This window comes from Gymnoscopelus braueri (assembly GCF_963280865.1).
Source record: "Gymnoscopelus braueri genome assembly, chromosome: 3".
Taxonomy (NCBI): domain Eukaryota; kingdom Metazoa; phylum Chordata; class Actinopteri; order Myctophiformes; family Myctophidae; genus Gymnoscopelus; species Gymnoscopelus braueri.
The window spans coordinates 16,037,530-16,051,637 of NC_137612.1; the positions used below are offsets into that span (position 1 = coordinate 16,037,530).

The following is a 14,108-nucleotide window of genomic DNA, read 5'->3' on the forward strand; positions in this document are numbered from 1 at the left end:
AAGGAAGGAAGAGAGGAGAGGTTGGATGACAGTAGTGTTGCCGTCATGTCATGCCTCGTGTTTATTACAGGGAAGTGGTGGAAGATGCACAGGGGAGAGAGGAGGAGGAGGAGGAGGAGGGTGAAGGCTGAGCCATTCAGATCTGCTGTCCCTCAAGTGCACACACTTCCATCTCTGTGTGACGCAATTTTCATAGAACACCGCCCAGAGAAACCAGGCTCAAGAACTCACACTGTGTGATGAATTTTCTCAAGTTGTTTGCCGAAGCACTGGACGTACTGCAGAAGTGCAAGCAATATCATCAGTTATTATCACGACTTCTTTAGTCTCATGTGGGAGGAAGAGGTGTTGGTGAGAAGCGGAATCTAATCACTCCCCTGTGGGAGGGAGGGAGGGAGAGGGGCTTGAAGTGAAGAGGAGAAGAGGGGAAGGGCCTGACCTCAATGGGTTGAAAACAGCTGCCCCCTTTTCTCTCTCTGTCTCTCTCTCTCTCCCTATCTCTCGGAGCATGAGAGAAGAGCGTGGATAGAGGCAGAGGAAGACTGGAGGATCTGTTGAGTGTGTGGAGCCAGGAGAGGAAGAGGGGTGTAATGAGAGCGTGGAGGGTCTGTAGAGAACGAGGGGACGAGCAAGTGTTAAGGGGGTTTGGGAAAAGAGTGGTGCTGGTGGAGTCCTGGAGAGAGAGGAGGGTTTGCTCTCACATGTTTTTAAGTGCCTCGAACATCCAGAGAGCTATAGGGAGAAGGACTGATGTAAGTGGAGAGAGAGAGAGAGAGAGTGGTTAGGGGGGTACGGGCTGTGCTGGCTCCACTTGCAGAACAGGGAGCGAGTGTGTGAGAGAGAGAGAGAGTGCTGTAAGTGGAGAGGGTGGAAGTAAAAAGGGGTTTTCATTCTAGAGAGGGTGCTCTAAAAGACGGGCTGTCACAGAGGGTGTGGGGGGGTGTGTGTGTGTGTGTGTGTGTGTGTGTGTGTGTGTGTGTGTGTGTGTGTGTGTGGAAGGGGCAGCATGACTTTACAGCCGTCACTGACAGAAACATAAGGAGTCCCGTTCTGCAATGAAGACGTGAAGCACAGAGGAGGGAACAGAATAGGGGACCACTCTGCAGAGAAGAGCCTGTCTGCCTCAGAGGACAGGAAGAGAGGGGTTGTCCCTGGCTGGGACACGCTGTCTTGTGGATAAGAGAAGAAAGAGAAGATAGGAGGAGAGCTGTGCTTGAACTATGGGGTGCGTTCACAGCACGGGATCCCGTGTGGCAAAGAAACCTGGATCTGATACAGAACAAGAGGAAATCCACAAAATCACTGATTCTGAAATAGAACCTGAGATCCTTCAACTTGCCGAGGTAAGTGAACAGCTGTTGTCTAGGACGCTTTAAAAGAAAACAACCTGTCAATGGCAGAATTGAGTTGTTAAAGGTGTTACCAGGACCAAAGATCATTGTATGGTTGTATATGATTTTTTTTCTTTAGAGAAGAATGAAAACAAACAAAATCCATTTTAAATGGCCCTGTTATAATGTCGGATTTTTGTTTTGATGTGTTTGTTGCAATCATTTCAGGAGGACAATACTCTGCATTGATAAACAAACCCAACAGGACAAGATGAACTTTTCAGAATCATTAAATCACACAGGTGTCAGATATAGCTAACATGTATGTCAACAACAGGCATGTCAGTGATCATCACTATGCTTTAAGTGTAACTGAAGCAGCCAGGATTCAGAGCTAATGTTTCCTCTCACACCCTTCTATCAACATGTAAGGAAGAGTAGAAGGAGCTCATGTTCAGCTAAACATACCTGAACATGCCAGGCATTTGATTCACAGAATGTGTACGGTGTCATTTGTACAGACCAGGGACAGAGATTGATATACACATTAGCTGAGGAAGACTTAACTTCCACTCTGTTTGTTAAAGGCCAGTCAATTGGCAGACAAGTATAATAAAACATTACTAACGACTCAGGATTTTGGGGTCTGGTACCAATTAAGAAAGTAAACCTAGTATATCAATTTAAGAATAAAGGAATGAGGCGCTGGATTAACACGGACTGTTGCCTTTTTTTAATTTAAGTGCTATATCATGACTGATCAACTTAATTAGTGTAGGCCTACATACAACAAACAAAAGCATGTGAGGAAAATGAAAAACAGACAGATGACAGAGGGCAGATTGATCAGCGTTAATCATGTCCCCAGGGGGTCAGGGTTCAAGAGGAAATGGTATAAGTTACTGTTCGGTCGCGTTCCATCGTCTGTCTGTCTGCTGGCTCTATTTAGGAACAGTGCACATCCGTGGCTTTAGGGGCAAGTACATAAAGCCTCTGGTCAGCTTTTATGGAGACTAAAATAAAAAAGTGCCTGTTTGAAGTGTTGGACCGGCATCCAGAATAGATGGCAGGATGTTTGGGTTCTCATGAGACGTGCATTGATTCCTCAGTGCAATGTGGGCCCTCATGCAGCGGAATTCTAGCTCTTGTTGGAACAAAAGCATTGCATCACATGTGCTTCAAGCCCCCATCTACCCAAATGTGTATGCGTGTCCACTTCTGTGCACGCACAACTACATGTATGTGACACGCACGACATGTGCATGTGTTACTGTGTATATCATACATGGCTGTGCGTGCATGCGCATGTACTGTATGTGTATGCTCCTCTGTGTGTATTTGCACATGCGTGCTTGTGTGGAGTGCCTCATGCCAAAACATGAAAACATTGTCCCTACTGATTGGGTGGACTGCAATGGAGACTCACTCCATTGCATGTCTCTCTCTCTCTCTCACACACACACACACACACACACACACACACACACACACACACACACACACACACACACACACACACACACACACACACACACACACACACACACACAGCCTTGCAGTCCCCTGTAGTCCTGTAGTCTCTCCCTCAGTGATTCTCACACACGCGGTAACTTATGCCTGTAACCTATTCTGAGCCTTTTCATGACTCTTTAGAGGTGGCAGCCACTACTCATGCACTGTTATAAATACCCTGCCATCGTAGCAACATACCCCTGGACTGCCACCTGCTCCTGTCCCTTCCTGGCCGGAATGTGCGTGTGTGTGTGTGTGTGTGTGTGTGTGTGTGTGTGTGTGTGTGTGTGTGTGTGTGTGTGTGTGTGTGTGTGTGTGTGTGTGTGTGTGTGTGTGTGTGTGTGTGTGTGTGTGTGTGTGTGTGTGTGTGTGTGTGTGTTACCCGGAGCCAGAATCACGGCTCCTGCATGTCATCAGCAACTAGCTGTCACTGAGAAAACACACACACACACACACACACACACACACACACACACACACACACACACACACACACACACACACACACACACAGTCTAAAGCACTTATGGCGGTTTTGCATTTATAAGTGTGTGTGTGTGGTGTGGTTGTGTGTGTGTGCATGAAAGTGTATAATGTTGCTGTCTTGCTGAAGTTGTTGGTTCTCTATAGTTTGCAAAAATGATAAGATAAAACTATTTCAATGTCATTATTCCCACACAACAAAAAGCCCTCGTGCTCCCCTAAGTAATAAAGAAATCCATTATGCATGAGTCAGTGCCTCCTTGACCCTTTCTCCATCTCCATATTAGAAGTGCTCTGGGCCTTGGAATGGTCTAAAATGCCTGGGGAATGACATAGACTTTGGCTGTAGCAAAGCAAACGGGGTGGGGTGCTCCAATGCCGTCATTTCACTAACAGCCATGGGAGCCTTTCTGTGGGCGAATGCTCTCTCAAAAACCGTATCTGTTTAACAAGTTTGACTCTAATCTTTTTTTCTCTCCTCTTTCTCCCCGTCCTCCCCTTCATTCTTCCACAGTGGTGTAGAGTTCAGTTCACCACAGATTATGAGAAGAGACTTCTCACATTTATTGTGAAAGTTTGGCTGCAATATCACCTTTGCACCACTAGGGGCTGCCCTCGGCTTGCCTTTCACTGGTATTATTAAAACGTAAATAACAGTTAGGCTACCATTTGTCATGGAGATAAATAACACAATTAGGCTATATTTAGTTAGTTGAAGATAATATATGAATGAAATATGAATCACCAATGAATATGAATGCCTCTGAGTCCTGTCCTGTGTTTCCACTTTCCAAAAGAAAGGATGAAATTACCTACCTGGGTTCCATCTTGGAGGCAAACCTCTCTGGTAACAAAAACGCCGAAAAAGTGATCAAAAATGTCAACCAAACAACACGCTATTTGTGGAGGATTGATCGTCTAGTCAGTAAAGAATACTCTGAAGATTCTTGCAGGGACCCTCATTCAAGGTCATTATGATTATGCATGCACTTCATGGTATCACAACACCTCCAAGGCCTTAAAAACAAGGCTCCAAACATCCCAAAACAAACTTGTAAGGCTACTTCTTGGCCTCAATCACAAAACCCATCTAACCCCTGCTCATTTTGCTAGGATTGGATGGCTTAGGGTTGAGGACAGAGTACAGCAACTTGCTATGGGCCTGGTCTTCAAGATACACCACAACATTGGGATCCCCCTGTATTTGTCAAAATACTTCCAAAAATGTTAATGAAGTCCATGATCATAACACCAGAGGCAGCTCCACAAATCATGTTCAACCCAGATTTGGCTCAACTAAGGGAATGAACTCGTTCTCATGCTATTCATCAAAAATGTGGAATGCCCTACCAAAAGGAGTAAAGGAGTGTAAAACCCTACTCACTTTCAAAACTGCCCTAAAGATACACCTTCAGGAGGCTGCAATTCGAAAATGGCCCCTGTCTAAGTCTTAACCTACCCCCCCCTCCCCTCATTTTCCTCTTTTGTATATATATATATTTTTTTCTCTCTTCATACCAGTAACCTGAAAGCTGATTGTATGACATTCTGTATAATAGTGTGTATATCTATCTGCCTCTTATATGACATCATGATTTGTGTGCATGGGGTTCTCATCTTAAACAAGCTTAGTGCTTAATGAGAGTTCCAGTTTAGTAGACCTTGTATTGTGAATTTGTACTTCCATGTACTGTTATGTACTGTCATGTACTATTCTCATGTCTTACTAAATAAACTACATCAATCAATCAATCAATCAAACCAGGTGATGGAGTATAGCTGTCTGTGTGATTAGCTATGGCCATTGGCCACTGTATTTAGCTGCTGATTGATTCTGTACCTACAAGCAGTGTTGTGTTGTAAATTAGGCTAACCAAGTACATGTACTCAAGCACTGTACTTAAAGTACAATTTTTACTTTCTTCTGTATTTACACTTTTCAATACTTTTACTTCTATGGCACTACATCTCAGAGGAAAATATTGTACTTTTACTCCACTACAATTATTGGGTTTAAAATCCTCTTAGCAGACCTTGCATTGAACTGTACTTTCCTGTGTTTTTTTTAAAACTGCTAATAAAGTATTCAATCAATCAATCAATCAATCAATCAAAAAATATACTAATAATAAATTAAACCGATGGTCTTGTCAAAAGCATGATAATGTGACTGAGGCAAGTCTGACCATTCACTGACTGACCACACTGACCACTCCCATGGTGTTTACTTATTGGTGTTGTTAGTTAATTGCAATCCGGTTGTGGATGCATGCTCTACCTCAGCTCCGCCCACTTTGACTTCTATAACGGCGCACATTATTAATGTCAGTTTAATGTTTAGATTAAGATTGGATCATCGTATGGTTTCATATAAGGACTGATATTATAGCCTAAAGATACAAATGGAAATGCGCAACGGTGATTTAACAGCAACGAAAGAATGAATAAGGTATGGAAATAATGACTGTTTTAGTTTCCGTCTTTTGTTTAATGTGTCTCAAATCAATTGGAGAACGTGGACGAGTGAGTGGATATCCTCAAACCTTTTCGTGTCAAGGACCCCTTAATTGATATGTGTTTGGCCGTGGACCCTCATCTGAAAATGTTTTGTGCCTGGGACCCCCAGGAAAGAGAAGATTTGTGTAAAAAAATAAAAAATAAAATAAAATAAACATTTTTGAGATTTTTCAAAGATTTTCAAAAATAGCTGATGTAGGCTACAAGCTCACAGCGCGAAGTGACCATAGACTGGGAAGTGACGCGCTGTGAGCTTGTACATCAGCTATTTTTGAAAATCCAATGTATAAAATATGGATAAAGGGCTGAAAATGTATTAACACATTTTGCTGGGGACCCCCTGGAACCCGAGCCCTGGGGTCCCCGAACCCCACTTTGTCATTACAGGCTGCTTTGTTGCTCAATTGTTAGAAATAATGCTTGTTTTGGGAACACATGCAGAACGTTGCTGGGCTGCAGCAGAACCCTGCAGTGTAAATTATGTAACAAGTCAACTGTAGCCCAGTGGTGGAAAAAGTACTCAAATGTTTTACTTAAGTAAAAGTATCAATACTGCAATGTAGAAATATTCTGTTACAAGTAAAAGTCCGGAATTAAATTACTTGAGTAAAAAGTACAAAAGCATTGGTATCAAAATGTAGGCTAGTAAGGCTACTTAAAGTACCAAAAGTCAAAATTCTCATTGTGCAGAATGTCCCATATGTCACAAGTTCAAAATGTATAACAATCTTTATAAAATAGCAAATCTATAAAGCTCACAATGCGTGGCATCATGACATATTGTGAGCTTGTAGATCTGCTATTTTCAAATGGCCGAAATGTATGGGGCTGAAGTGGTTTTATTTTGTGTAATAATACAAATCTGAAAAGTAACTAGTAACGAAAGCTGCCAAATAATTGTAGATGAGTCAAAAGTACAATATTTGCCTCTGAGATGAAGTGGGGTAGAAGTAAAAGTATTGATAATTGGAGATACTGAAGAAAATAAAAAATACCTCAAAATTGTACTTAAGTACAGTACTTGAGTAAATGTACTTAGTTACTTTACACACCACTGCTGTAGCCTATGATGACAACTGATCAAACTCGACCAGAGAAAATAGAGAATAAGATAGTTGTCTTTCATCGATTTATTTGGACTTAAGTGTGACTGTTTTGGGGGATTGTTTTTTGTAGCATAATTGGCTTTGGGAGGGAATTCAGGGAAACATTAAGTTCAAATACAAAAATTGAGCAATCTTTGCAAGGGGTGCAGTGTAGCTAAATCAAAATGAAATTAAAATTAAAATGCTGTCATGTATTTGTCATCTTGCATGTGGACTAGTTGAACTGGAGGTTGTGTTAACAAAGGACTGTCGGCAAACATGAAGGTTCATCATAATTACTCATACTACATCATCAGCTCAGTATCCAATTACAGTCTCAACTGATCCATTATGTCAAATGACGACATAATGCTGCATTAATGCAATATTATTACATGTGAGACGATGCTTCAATGTTACCTGTTAATAGGCCTATATGTTGTCTATCTAGCCTGTATCGCTATACACTCTATTGTCTCTCACATAGTCATCTCATATTCACATACGATCCATATAGGCTACAGCCAGTATAGGCTACTGCAGTGGTTCTCAAACTTTTTCATGTCAAGGACCCCCAGAAGCCCGTGGACCCACATTTGTAAAGATATGCCAGGGACCCCCAAAGAGATGATTTTTATGGAAGTATAGCAGTGATTCTCAAACATTTTAATTTCAAGGACCCCCAGTTGATACCATATCAGTGTTAATTTAACTCAGAGACGGGTCCATTTTGGTTCCATTTGTACACTCTGAGTTACAGTACATACACATAAGGGTCCATTTTGTTCCTATTCCTAACTATCAATCATTTGGCTGGGGACCCTCTGGAACCACCTCAAGGACCCCCTGGGGGTCCCCGGATCCCACTTTGAGAACCACTAGGGCTACTGTATACAGACAAAGCCAGGGTTTAGCTCTGAGTAACCACTGAACATGCTGATGAAGTACACAATGTGGGACATCAATATGTTGATCAGTCACCACTCCAACACTGTTGCTGTTGTAATGTGAACATCAATACATCCAGCCAGGTCAGAGGGAATGGGTCACCAAGATAAAAAAAACATTTCAACATTGATCAGAATGTGCAGACTTTGCTTCCATTAGACCTCTATCTCAGGGGTCTTCAACATGGGGTCCGGGACCCCTAGGGGGTCCTCAGAGTTACTACAGGGGGTCCGCCAAATCTTTGTGTGATATGATTTTCTTTTTTACATTAACCACTTGAACCCTTAGCATCCCTTTTCTGAGGAGAACTTTAGCCAAAAAATAGCAGATCTACAAGCTCACAACGCCTCACGCTGCGAGGCGTTGTGAGCTTGTAGATCAGCTATTTTTGGCAAAGAGGTATAGGTGTAGAGGTAAAAAAAGAGCAGAAAAAGTTTATCTGAAACACACTTTTATACAGTATAGAGGGGGTCCCTGCTTCATCTCTCTCTCAGCTAGGGGGTCCTTGGCCTGAAAAGGTTGAAGACCCCTGCTCTATCTTGTCTTGCCTGTCAGTTTCACCAAAATATGAATATTAGAAGTGTTGGTTTGACTTGACTTTTACAAGTCAAACCAAAGCAAAAGCCACAGCCATCATAGATGTGATCTGTGACTTTTGCTTGGCTTGATTGATTGATTGAATACTTTATTAGCAGTTTGCAAAAAAAAGCACAGGAAAGTACAGTTCAATACAGGGTCTGCTAAGAGGATTTGAAACCCAAGAACGCCTATGGCTTGTTTCCATTGGGGTCCTTGACTCCTTTGTACTCAATTCATCGAATAAGTGACAGTAGTGACAACAGTAGCAGCTTTGCAACATAAGCAGTTATACAGTTAGTTTTGATGAAAGTCCTGTGTGTGTGGATACAGTTACGGTATAGTCTAGTCGTTGACAAGGTTTAGTATTGTATATGATATGATATGACACATTCTTACATCAGAGGTGTATTAAGTTCATGTTGTATTGGCACACGGCACGCAGTAGAACATCATCGCTGTTGGGCGGAAACCGTTACTTTTCAGGGAATCTAAATGTGTTGAAAGTGTGGATCCAATATAGTTATTATTCAGTCACAAGCTCTTAATACTTTCCATTTGTTAAATATTTATAAAAGTCACAGACAGGCTTAACCACTGTAAAACTGGCATCCATATTTATCCATAACCGTTAGGCAAAAATGTACATCTACAAGCTCACGATGCGTCACATCGCCACACGTTGTGAGCTTGTAGTTTTGACTATTTTCACTACTTTTGTGAGACACTGTCATGTGACAAAGTATAAAATAGGGCATTAAGTTATGAAAAAAAAATGTTATTGTCTAATTTCTATGGAGATTTTTCTGCCCGACAGCAATGATGTAAATTATACTATTTATGGTTCATGAAGCATTTAGGCTCCTTACACTCCACTTGAGAGCCATGTTTGTATTAAACACACAAAATCCTCAGTGTTCATTTAACTCAGAGAGTATATCATAAGGGTCAATTTTTACACTCAAAGTAAATTAATCTGATTTCCTCTCAGCGTTTGACAATAAGAGTCTGTTAGTTGGGTGTGTCCGTACAAGCCTGTGTGTGTGTGTGTGTGTGTGTGTGTGTGTGTGTGTGTGTGTGTGTGTGTGTGTGTGTGTGTGTGTGTGTGTGTGTGTGTGTGTGTGCGTGCGTGTGCGCGTGCGTGTTTATGTACGTAGTACGTACGTACAACATGACACCTTTTACTTTCTAAGTCAGATTCAATGCACCTCCTGTTCACAGAAGCAATCGGAAAATGCAAAAAAAAAAGAATTAAATAAATAAAAAAAAGTAGAGAAGTGTGCTTTTCAGCAACTGCATCAAGTCATTTAGTTTGAAGAGAAACATCAGTGTTTGTATGAAGGCAGGGTGTTACTATCCCCCTAACACTCTCTCTCTCTCTCTCCCATGCACACACACACACACACACACACACACACACACACACACACACACACACACACACACACACACACCGCCAGCCTTCTGCTCTCTTCAGCCACCTCCCCCCTCCCTGCTGGAAGGACAGATTTAATAGTTTAATGTGCTTCACATGTTGTGTGATGATGGCAGCTTGGGGAGAGCGTTGCCACAACGTTCTATAAACACTGTCCTGTTTCTATTCACTGTGCTGCGGGACAGTTGAGTGACTGACTGTGTTTAAACAGAGAAAACCATGGAATTATGACTCAGGGAATAAGGCTCTGATGGTACACCCTTGTTATGACTCTTTCTTTGTGCGCGTGTGTGTGCAGTGGTGGAATAAGTACTCTCATTTTTTACTCAAGTAAAAGTATCAATAACGCAATGTAGAAATACTCAGTTGCAAGTAAAAGTCCAGAATTCAAACTTTACTTGCGTAAAAGTACAAAAGTATTGGCGTCAAAATATACTTGAGTACTAAAAGTAAAAGTACTCATTATGCACAATATCCCATTTCACATGTTTCAAAATGTATAAAAATCCTTTGAGAATAGCAGATCTACAAGCTCACAACGTGTCGCAATTCGCAAAGCGACGTGTTGCGAGTTTGTAGATCGGCTATTTTCAAATAGCCATGGCTGAAGTGGTTAATGTATGTTTCACAAAGTAACTAGTAACTAAAGTTTTCAAATAATTGTAGTGGAGTAAATGTACAATATTTGCCTCTGAGATGTAGTGGAGTAGAAGTAAAAGTATTGAAAATTGGAAATACTCCAGTAAAGTAAAAAATATCCCAAAATTTTACTTAAGTACAGTACTTGAGTAAATGTACTTAGTTACTTTACACCACTGTGTAAACACACATGTTTACATCAACCATGACATCACACCTGCCGCCCACTCCTTCATTAGCAGTATTCAAGTTTATGGCGATGGGAGGTCAAAGGCAGAGTGAGAACTGCCTTCCTCTCCGTGCCTGTTAGCCACAGACAGAAGGTTGAGGCTAATGTTTACACAGCTGCCATGATTGGTCCAGTGTGCTGTAGTACCTACCACCTTACCTTGTTGAATGGAAACTTGTAGTAAGCCTGACGCTGTTACAGCAGGCCACCTAAACTAGACTTAAATACAGACTTCGGGCCAGACCAAAGACAAAGTCAACAACACTGTGTTTCCACAAGTTTAGTTTAGTCGTTTGTTGTGCTTCTTTTTGTGTCCGTTTCTCTTTGGTCATCACACAAGCCATCTCATCCCTGCCACTAGAGCCGTTTGTTTGTATGTATGAATGTTAACCACTTTTTTTATAGCTACTTCGTCCTATGACGAATAGTGAAAACAGACGATCTACAAGCTGCAAAGGCGTGTGAGTGTGACACGTTGTGAGCTTGAGATCTGCTATTTTCACTATTTTTTTAAAGAGATTACAAAAACATTCCAACATTGCCAAATGGCAGTACTGTGCAGCTGACATGCTTGTTCAATCCTCCAGCTATGTGAACATAAAATAAAATAGAATAAAAACTTGATCACAAAAAAAAAACATTCCAACATAAAAAGGAAAGAAGTGAAAATGTTCCCTTATAATGACATGCCCCAAGGGATGTCAGTTTCAAAGTAACTGCCAATGTCAAAACAGAGCATATAAAATATTCAAATAGTGCTACAGTATGTCACAAAAATGTATTATTTATCACAAATTCTAAATAATCTCTGTCAAAGCCTCCCGAGGTAAAACAATAATACAGTGGCATGCGAGCCAGCATGGGGAAAGGCAGGAGTGTGTGCCAAGCATTTATCATGATCACATTTATCATCATCTCGGGTCCCCCGCATCAACTGAAGCCTAATTTATTCTTCATCGTACGACCGCGTGCTCGCCAAATATAACTGATTGTTGGTGAGTGAATGAAGTAACTGATAGTTGGGTGAGAGTAGATGTCATCAGTCTTACCAGTACACATGAAATGGCATTGATGACACACGGGCAGGCTGGAATTCCAGTGGGTTTGATAGAATAATATGAAGACCAAAGTCCTTGCGGCCGCGGGACAGTGAGTACTGTAGAACAGTGGGTCTCAAACCTTTTCATGTCAAGGACCCCCAAATTGACACTTATTAGCCCGCGGACCCCCCTTTGAAAATATATGCCAAGGACCCCCATAAGAGAAGATCTTTACATCTCTAGCAGTGATTTTCAACCATTTTAATTTCAAGGACCCCCAGTTTGACATGCATTAGGCTACGAACGGACCCCCATTTAATGGCATTTCTATCTCTGGGACCCCAATTTATATTGTAAAATCAATGTTAATGTAACTCAGCGAGTGTTCGGGTCCATTTGGTTCCATTTGTACACTCTCTGAGTTGTGGACCCATAAGGGTCCATTTGGTTCTATCCAACTATCCATCATTTAGCTGGGGACCCCTGGAACTCCCTCAAGGATCCCTGGGGGTCCCCCGGACCCCACTTTGAGAACCAATGCTATAGATCTCATTAGTAGAACCTGTCACACTCGTCATAAAGAACACTTAATTATACAGTGTGATGAGGGCGAAGCGCACGCTGACAGTTGCCTTCATTGTCTGTTCACTTGTGTGAATTGTAAATTAGATGATCATTATTATGTGAATCCTTCTGAAGTGCAGCTTTATTTTGCACGGGTCCTCATGTCTTCCGTCTTCCCATTACATTACATTACAGTCATTTAGCAGACGCCTTTATCCTCATAGCGACTTACAATGTAAGTGCATTCAACTTAGTTAGGCAAGGAAACCAGAAGTAATCACCAGAAGTCTTAAGTGCATTCTCTTCTAAAACAAGCAACTAAGAGTATACCTAGCGCTAAGGTAAAAGTGCAATATATCAGTTACCTACTTTCTTAAACAGATGAGACAAATAGGAAAATCAAATGAGCAAGAGCTAAAACAAATAAGTGTATCGAATAAACAAGATCCAATAAAACAAGAGCTCGTACAACTGATAGCCATTTGAATTGTGCGAGAATGATAAGAACAGACAAGTTTTTTATTGTTTTGTTTTTCTGCCTTGTCACACAGCTCGCCAAAGGAGAACGCCATGCCTTCACAGAGAAGAGCTTCAGGACGAAGCGTGCGTGTGATGTGTGTAGGCAGAACATCGACAACCCTGGAGCCTTCTGCAAGGGTGAGTCCCAAGTCAACCAGAAGAGACATGTGCACACACACACACACACACACACACACACACACACACACACACACACACACACACACACACACACACACACACACACACACACACACACACACACACACACACACACACACACACACACACACACACATGGATGCTTTCATGCATACACAAACCTGACCGTTTGCTATGTCTGCCTGATTCTCTCTGTCTCTCTCTGTCTCAAAGCTGGCCAACGGAGTGACGCACAGTGGTACAAGAGTATTGGCATCAAAATGTACTTCAAATACCAAAAGCAAAAGTACTAAAATGTTTGAAAATAGCAGATCTACAAGATCTCTGTGAGCTTGTAGATCTCAAATAGCCTATGTATAAAATTGGGCTAAAGTGGTTCATGTATGTTTCATAATATCATAATTTATATCTGAAAAGTAACTACGGTAGTAACTAAAATCTTCAAATAATTGTAGTGGAGTAAAAGAAAAATATTCCCCTCTGAGATGTAGTGGAGTAGAAGCTAAAGTATTGGAAATTGGAAATACTCAAGTAAAGTACAAATACCTGAAATGTGTACTTAAGTAAATGTACTTAATTACTTTCCACCACTGGTGACGCATGCTACTGTACCACTGTAACTCGCCCTAACCTCATGTTTCTCTCCCTACTGTCCTCAGACTGCAAGGTCGCAGTTCACAAGAAGTGTGAGAACAAGGTAAGCCATAAGGTCCTTCCTTTAATTCAGCACTGCAAACATATTCCCTTTGTCTATTGTCTCAGGATAATTATGTTGGAAAGATTCTCTTGTCTGAGTTTCTTGGGTAATGAACCTGATGTGATGCGAGCCCCAAGTGCAGTGAACAATATCAGGGGAAATGTGTGCAGTGACCTAGATGTCTGGATGGGGAAGTCAGGCCCGCGCCCCCAACCCCCAATGCATGCAACCCCATGAGCTGCAAGGACTGCAGCCATGGCCAGGTTGTCATGAATATTTCCCACATCTGGTATTATAGTGTGGTATGACGTCTTGGCAGGGATCAAGGGCCCTGGAAGGAGGATTATGTCTGCAAAATTACACTTTGGATT

General features: G+C 41.7%; 1 protein-coding gene across 3 annotated transcripts in view; it reads left to right on the forward strand.

Moving 5' to 3' along the window:
- Positions 1 to 1,005: 1,005 nt before the first annotated feature.
- LOC308081547 (tensin-2-like) overlaps positions 1,006 to 14,108 on the forward strand; it is a 53,295-nt gene continuing 40,192 nt past the window's right edge. For 2 of the 3 annotated variants that reach the window (XM_080423185.1, XM_080423186.1), the window contains exons 1-3: positions 1,006 to 1,343; positions 12,911 to 13,016; positions 13,700 to 13,737. In XM_080423185.1, the coding sequence (XP_080279311.1) occupies positions 1,221 to 1,343; positions 12,911 to 13,016; positions 13,700 to 13,737 (267 nt within the window). In that variant the 5' untranslated portion in view covers positions 1,006 to 1,220. Of the gene's footprint in view, positions 1,344 to 5,686; positions 5,776 to 12,910; positions 13,017 to 13,699; positions 13,738 to 14,108 lie in introns of those variants that run through there. The other variant, XM_080423187.1, reaches the window with a different exon arrangement.